The 8,398-nt window shown below is 43.8% G+C and overlaps 1 protein-coding gene across 1 annotated transcript; it reads right to left on the reverse strand.

Moving 5' to 3' along the window:
- Positions 1 to 5,654: 5,654 nt before the first annotated feature.
- On the reverse strand, positions 5,655 to 6,623 carry LOC139228546 (olfactory receptor class A-like protein 1). The gene has a single exon (XM_070859647.1). The coding sequence runs from the start codon at positions 6,621 to 6,623 to the stop codon at positions 5,655 to 5,657; it is 969 nt and encodes a 322-aa protein (XP_070715748.1).
- Positions 6,624 to 8,398: the final 1,775 nt, after the last annotated feature.

Raw genomic sequence — 8,398 nt, forward strand, 5'->3', positions numbered from 1 at the left:
CATCATTACACATGTATATAGGTTGGATGGCACATTTGAGTCCTGGACCGAAGGTCAGTGAGTTCTGGGCTCATACTCATGTAGCATTCAACCTCCTGTCATTCTGTTAAAATATCAGATAAAGTAGATGCATATGATCATATTCCACAATGTAATTGCTAGGCTAACAAGCATTAACAAGAAAATAGAATGTTATGACAAGTTGTGTAATATAAATACCTGCACTTAAAAAAATGATTAGAGCTCATTTGTGACTTTGTGGGAACTCCTGAGCTTTCAGTCTCATTTGCTGGTTGTTATGTAAGCTCTAATGGTGATAGATCACTAATCCTTAAGCAAATGTACAGTGCTGATGAGAGTGTCCTGTTCAGGAAGCAATTAAACTTCCACACATTAGCTGAGCAAAATGTATATTATACTTCTCAAATGTAACAAACCTGTCAAAAGCTTAAATCAAAATCTATATTTCCACTATTCAGTGAATTGTAATAGAAAAGTAACTCATATAAGCAGGAAATACACATTAGCAGTATTGTACATATATAAATTATGTCACGATAGTGTGCCTTTTCTTAATAAACTCCCGAGTCACCAAACTAAAGCTCCCCCTTTTAAAGGGGCACAACTAATAGAAAATTAGATCATAAAACAAAGGAAACCTATAAATTAAATAATAATATTATTGCCTGTGCCCACTAAACACTCCAGTTCCTGTGGTGCCCACTGGTCATGCAAGGACACCTCAAGTGTACCACGAGCGGTACCTCAATTGGACACCACCTGCTCCTTCATCCAGAGCCACCCGGGTGCAGACAACACTGCAGAAGAGAGGTAGGCAATCAAAGTGACCACCCCATGAGCCGTATGCAACCTGGACCTGTGGATGTCCATCTTGGCCAAGGTCCTGATAGTATGTGACTTAGATTAATCAGCTTGTATATAATTTAACAAAAGAAAATAATTTTGTATCTGAGATCTGCATATTTTGTGATGAAAGCATCTTTCAGTTCAATGTTATTTAATATTTGTTCTGTTACTTTTAAAAATTCATTCTCCAGATATGGGCATCACTGGCAAGCCCAGCATTTATTGCCCATCCCTAGTTCGCCATTGAGAAGGTGTGGGTCCTTCTTCTTGAACCGTTGCAGTCTGTGAGGTAAATATACACCCACAATGCTCTTACTTAAGCTGTTCCAGGATTTTGACCCAGTGACAATAAAGAAACAATGATATATGTCCAAGTTGGGATGGTGTGTGACTTGGAGGAGGACTTGAAGGTGATGGTGTTCACATGCATCTGCTGCCCTTGACCTTCTTAATGGTGTCGGTTTAGGAGGTGCTGTCGAAGAAGCTTTGGCGAGTTGCTGCAATCCATCCTGAAGATAGTACACTGTAGCCACAGTATGCTAGTGGTGGAGGGCGTATATGTTTAAGCTAGTGGATGGTGTGCTGATCAAGCAGACTGTTTTGCCCTGGATGGTGTCAAGCTCCCAGGCAAGTGGAAAGTATGCCATCACACTCCTGACTTGTACCTTTTAGGTGATAGAGAGGCTTTGGGGAGTCAGAAGGTGAGGCACTCATCCCAGAATACCCAACCGCTGACCTGCTCTAGCAGCCATGGTATTTCTGTGGCTGGTCACCTTAAGATTCTTGTCAATGGTGAGTCCCGGATGTTGATGTTGGGGGATTCGGCGATGGTAATGCAATTGAATGTCAAGATGGGGTGTTTAGGCTCTGTCTTGCTGGTGATGGTCATTCCCTGGCATTTGTGTGGTGCAAATGTTATGTGGACTACTCAATAGACTAGATGTTGTAGTCAGCGGCGAGTGAAAAGTGCCGACTTTCTTTGGGATTTTGCAATAGAAGTTCCTGTTGGCCAACTATTGAAAAAGCGCAACACCTTCTACAGGGGATCTGAGACCTGTGTGAACTGTGCATCCCCTTAACCAATCAGAGTGAAGAATTGTTAATAAGCAGCGCAGAGTCTAAACCACAAGTATAAGTTAGAATAGTGAATTCAAGTACATAAAGTGATTTAAAGAGAGTTAAAGAAATATTGGATTAAGAGAGAGATAAAAGAGACAGAAGGAAACACTACTTTAAAAAAATCTAGAACAATAATTAAAATCTGAAGGGATGAGACTCCACAATTGTTAAAAGTTCATTTTCAGTGTCAGAAAGAGTTAATGCTGCTCAATGAAGGCATAAAAAGCTGACTACTTCAGGCTGTAAAATAGTTATAAGATATTAAATAACCATCGTTTTTAATTGAAAAACCAATGTGGAAGGTCAAGGACTATAGTCCAGAGCACTATCAAGGCTGGAACGAGCAGTATAATTCAAGAATCAGCAGCAGTTAGATGTCACCAAGTTTGGGTTTTGAAAGCAGATATTTTACAAGAGAAAGGGAAGACTGAGGGAGCTATGGAGTTTCATGGTTTTGAGGTTCTGAGAAAGAAGCAGTTAGAGTAGGTGACGGTACATTGAGTGAAGTTAAGGGAGAATAAAAGAACAACAGAGTGTGGTGTAACAATGTACACTAACAATGTAATCTCAGTGACAGGAGATATAAGTAATTTCATAGCTGATTAAGAAAAAATCCTGTATATGTTGTATTATTTGTTGGAATGATGAAGGATGCATTTGTGCTGTAGCTAACAGTCTGATATTGGTTGCTATAGAATCAAATCCAATCTGGAAGGATGTGATTTATGTTGCCTGGTTGCAAATCAAATTCTCAGGACTAGGAGAAAGCTCTGCCCCAGAGCCCCACTCCTGCCCATTCAATTTTAAATGTACTGAGAGTCTCAACATGCTGCATGAATATATATTGTCCAGGAAGTCCAAGGGAGCTGGTTTGGCACCACAATAAGAACATAAGAACATAAGAAATAGGAGCAGGAGTAAGCCATAGGCCCCTCGAGCCTGCTCCGCCACTAAATAAGATCATGTCTGATCTGATCATGGACTCAGCTCCACTGCCCCGCCCACTCCCCATAACCCCTTATCCCCTTATCGTTTAAGAAGCTGCCTATTTCTGTCTTAAATTTATTCAATGTCCCAGCTTTCACAGCTCTCTGAGGCAGCAAATTCCACAGATTAACAACCATCTGGGAGAAGAAATTTCTCCTCATCTCTGTTTTAAATGGGCGGCCCCTTAATCTAAGATCATGCCCTCTAGTTTTAGTCTCCCCCATCAGTGGAAACATCCTCTCTGCATCCACCTTGTCAAGCCCCCTCATAATCTTATACGTTTCGATAAGATCACCTCTCATTCTTCTGAATTCCAATGAGTAGAGGCCCAACCTACTCAACCTTTTCTCATAAGTCAACCCCCTCATCCCTGGAATCAACCTAGTGAACCTTCTCTGAACTGCCTCCAAAGCAAGTATATCCTTTCGTAAATATGAAAACCAAAACTGCACACAGTATTCCAGGTGTGGCCTCACCAATACCTTATATAGCTGTAGCAAGACTCCCCTGCTTTTATACTCCATCCCCTTTGTGTTTCACACACAAGTACCCCTAGGTCCCGCTGTACTTTCTCCATTTAATAATAACTTGCACTTTGATTTTTTCTGCCAAAGTGCATGAGCTCACACTTTCCAACATTATACTCTATCTGCCCAATTTTTGCCCACTCACTTAACCTGTCTATGTCCTATTGCAGATTTTTTGTGTCCTCCTCACACATTGCTTTTCCTCCCATCTTTGTATCAGCAGCAAACTTGGCTAGGTTATACTCAGTCCCTTCTTCCAAGTCGTTATACTCCATGTGGTGAACAAATTAAAGTGGTTTGAGGCTACCTCTTCATGTGGTGGAAGGAGTGAGCCTGGACTTCTGATTTATAAGAAGTCATTTTGCCAGGCTTTGATTCTGACATGGAGCCTTGCTAAACAGCTCAGATTGCAGAATCAGCCCCAGACTGCATCGTTCAACCTCCAACTAGCAGTTCAGCTACTCCAATACTATCACTTTGCAGCAAGTTAAAAATAATAGTATAACCGTGCCCTTAATCCACTGAAAGTCATTTTACTATGTGGTCTTTTGTGGTTGAGGACTTTACTCATCATTTTGATGAAGCAGATTCAAGCCCTGCTTAAGATTTAAAATTGCAACAAGTTGATCTTTAAACCAGCCCATTATAAATGAAGACAGTTCAAAAAACCCAGCAATTACAGGCCAGTCAGCCTAACGTCAGTGGTGGGGGAATCGTTTAGCGTCAATAATCCAAGACAAAGTTAATTAACATTTGGAAAAGTATGGGCTAATAAAGAAAAGTCAGTACATATTTGTTAAAGGCAAATCATGTTTGATTAACTTGATTGAGTTCTTTGATGAATTAACGGACAGGGTTGATGAGGATAATGAGGTTGATGTAATGTATATTGACTTTCAAAAGGCATTTGACAAAGCTAAATTAAAGCCCATGCGATTAAAGGGACAGTGGCAGCATGAATATAAAATTGGCTAAGGAATAAAAAGCAGAGAGCAGTGATGAACAGTTGTTTTTCAGACTGGAGGGAAGTATTCAGTGGTGTTCCCCAGTGGGTCAGTATTAGGGCACTGCTCTTTTTGATATATATTAATGACATAAATTTGGGTATACAGAGCATAATTTCAAAATTTGCAGATGACACCCAAACTCAGAAATGTAGTAAACAATGAGAAGGATAGTAACAGACTTCAGGAGGACATAGGCAGACTGGTGAAATGGGCAGACACGTGGCGGATGAAATCTAACGCAGAGAAGTGAGAAGTAATAGTTTGGGTAGATAGAATGAGGAGAGGTAATTTGAACTAAATGGTAAAATGTTAAAGGAGAAGCAGGAACAGAGAGATCTGGGGGTGTATGTGCACAAATATTTGAACGTGGCATTGAGAAGGCTGTTAAAAATAGTATATGGGATCCTTGGCTTTATTAATAGAGGCATAGAGTACAAAAGCAAGGAAGTTATGCTAAACCGTTAGGTTAAGCCTCAGCTGGAGTATCGTGCTCAATTCTGGGCACCACACTTTAGGAAGGATGTCAAAGCCATAGAGAGGATGCAGAAGAGATTTACTAGAATGGTATCAGGGATGATGGACTTCAATTATGTGGAGAGACTGGAGAAGCTGGGGGTGTTTTTCTTAGAATAGAGAAGGTAAAGAGGAGATCTGATAGAGGTGTTCAAAATCATAAAGTAAGGAGAAGCTGTTTTAAGTGGCAGAGGGGTCGGTAACCAGAGGACACAGATTTAAGGTGATTGTCAAAAGAACTAGAGGCAACAGGATGAAACATTTTTTAACGCAGCGAGTTGTGATCTGGAATGCACTGCCTGAAAAGGTGGTGGAAGCAGATTCAATGGTAATATTCAAAAGACAAAATAATAAATAATTGAAGGATTTTTTTTTTACAGAGCTATGGGAAAAGAGCAGGGGGTGGGCCGAATGGTGTCCTTCTGTGCTGCATCATTGATTCAAGCAGAATCACCTATTGTATTGTAGAATGGCTATTTCCAGTTACTTTATTACCAATTCCACATAGCTGACCACAATAAGCCGCAATGTTCATCCTTACCCACATTGATAGCTCGGCACAAACTGTTCATTGTCTATTGCCTCGGGCTGGTTACCCTGCTAGTGGTTTGGATTATAACGCCCGCTCTTCCAACTATATTTCCACATCTTGAAAGTGGGTGGATTTCCTCTGTTTCAGACGCTTGCAGACTGGACTGAACACATCTTTAACGTTCTTGTGTCCAAAAACCAGGACGTACGAGCTGGCCGAGTAGTAGAGAGAGGAAATAAAGCTGGAGGTGTATGTCAGAATCTGGCTCTGAGCTTGATCGGGGGCTATTTTTGCGATCTGCATCACCCAGACTATGTCGTTGGAGATCCAACAAGTCACGTAGATGCAGAGCAAAGAGACCAGGATCCGGGTGGCCTGCAGCGGGGACTTGCTGCCGGAATTCAAGCCTTGCCCTGCCGCCCCCACTCTCCTCTGGTGCTTGCAGAGAAGCTGGATGACCAGGCCGTTCAAAAGCACCACCGAGATCATGGCCACCAGGTCCAGGCTGACCGAAATGTCGGCTACCACGTCCGAAGCCGGGCTGGCGGTCAGGCCGCTGCAGCTGGAGCTGGGCATGTATCTGGTCGAGTGGTTGCCGCTCCGCTGTGAGATCCGCGCGATTTTGTCCAAGGTGCAGGGGATGTAGAAGGCGAAGCTGGTGGCCCACAGGGCGCCGATGGTCAGGTTGACGTACCTGCTCTGGTGGCCGCGGATGTAGCTGGCCAGCGCGCAGTTGGGCCGCCTGATCTTGACCAAGTGCAGGACACTGAGGTTGGCAACTGACCAGACACTGATCGACCTGAGCGAGGAGCTGAGGTAGACCAGGATGATGCAGCCCGTCTCCTCGAACAGCTCCACCCCGTAGAACATCAGCACCCGCGGGATGCCCTGATAGAAGCACAGCAGCAGATTGACCAGAGTTTTGTTCACCATCACTCTGTCCAGCGGAGGGAAGCGTTTGTGTTTGACCGCGTTGCTGACGAACGCGAACAGGACGATGACATTCCCCGCTGTGCCCAGTACAGTTGTAGTCACAAACACCACCAAGAAATGAATCGCCTCTTCCTTCATTTCTTTGTTTCTTTCCTGGGGGCTTGCACAAAAATAAAACTTTTTGATGATTCACCAGCAGGTGACATGGTTATTTATATTCTGTAACACAACGAGGGAGGGAGCACTCTCTTGGTCACATTGCCATAGAAACAGTTAAACACCTCCCTTCAGGTGTGTCCATCCAGAGGTTTTATTTGTTTTAGTGGAAAACCGAACCGGCAAAGATAGGAACTCTAACCCCGAACAGAAAATGCTGCAAGCACCCAACAGGTCGGACTGCATCTTGTGCAGAGAGAAACAGATAAGAGCATGTTTCAGATGCAGACCCTTCCTCGGCTGCCTGACCTGCTGAGGAAATTTCAAATAACAGAATCGGCAGTGTTTTGCTTCGGTGCAGATCAAATCCAGCCATGCTCAAGACTTTTCAAGCAAAAGTTTCTGAAATATTAAGTACGAACTTTAATTTATCATCATCATAGGCAGACCCTGGAATCGAGGATGACTTGCTTCCAAGTCAAAAAGTTCACAGGTGTTTCGATGAAGGACCTAATATTCCATGTCCGAACTAAATCTAGAAGGGTGGAAGATGCCTGTGCATGGATTTTTTTTAATATGTGGTGGCCGTTGCACACCAGCCACCACACGGGCTTGACAAAGCTAGGTCTTGGTCGTGGGAAGGATTAACCAAGACGACTGGAGACCAGCTCTGCTGCACGGACGGAGTGTGCACACGTATCACAGTGTGGGCTGGCCCGTGCTGCCCCTGGGCCCTCGCCTCTTCTGGGCCCCGAACTCACGCCTCTCCTGGGCCCCGATCACGTTCCTCTACAATCTCTCGCCGCTCCTTCGCCCCGATCTCACCGCTCCTGATGTACCTGTCCACGCTCCAATCACCGACCTGGACCTTGGTGACATCCCTTTTTACTGCCGTTGCTCTCTTGCTCCAGCACGTGCTGCTCCCTGGAGTGGTATGCTGCCACGCTGCTCCTTCCGCTCCCCGGCCTGCTCCGATGCAGCTCTCGCAGCTGAATGTCAGGAAGTGCCACCTTTCAGATGAGATGTTAAACTCAGACCCCATCTGGCCTCGAATGTAAAGGAGATGTAAAGGATCCCACAGCAGTATTTGAAAATTAGTAGGGAAGTTGTTCTGAATGAAGCCACTTTTGAATTGGAGCTACTGTTGTAATCTAGGACACATAGCAATCCGCGTGCACACAGCAAGATCCCACAAATAGCAGTGAGATAACTAACCAGATAATCTGTTGATTGAAGGATAAATATTATAGTCAGGGCAAATATTAGTCAAGGCAGTTCCCCTGCTGTTTTTATATTCACTTTATTTGGAGGCCAGGTGGCGTCTCGGCTCAACATCTCATCTGAAAGGTGGCACTTCCAAAAGTGCAGCAATCGCTCAGTGCCGTCTGGCGTCAGCTTAGATTACGTGTTCAAACTCTCTGTAGGGGGGCTTGAACTCACGCTACCTCTGAGCCAATATATAGCAAGTGACAATAATGGCATTATTTGGATCTCGGGTTTTGAGTGGAAAGTGGTCACAAGATGGAGCTGAGAGCTTGAAGATTTGACAGAAATCACTTTTATATTAGTACCAATGGATCTCTCAGGGTTGCAGACAGTGGGAGAAGATGGTCTCTCTGACTTATCTCTGTTGTCGTTCTGGTGACCTTTCTCCCTCCACTTGCTCTGCTCTTCTCCATAATTCTTTTTTGCTTCTCAATCTCTGTTCTTTTCTGTCTGTTTATCTACTAAGAGAAGCAAAAGAGGAAATAGCAGAG

The sequence above is a fragment of the Pristiophorus japonicus genome, chromosome 2 (assembly GCF_044704955.1).
Source record: "Pristiophorus japonicus isolate sPriJap1 chromosome 2, sPriJap1.hap1, whole genome shotgun sequence".
Taxonomy (NCBI): domain Eukaryota; kingdom Metazoa; phylum Chordata; class Chondrichthyes; family Pristiophoridae; genus Pristiophorus; species Pristiophorus japonicus.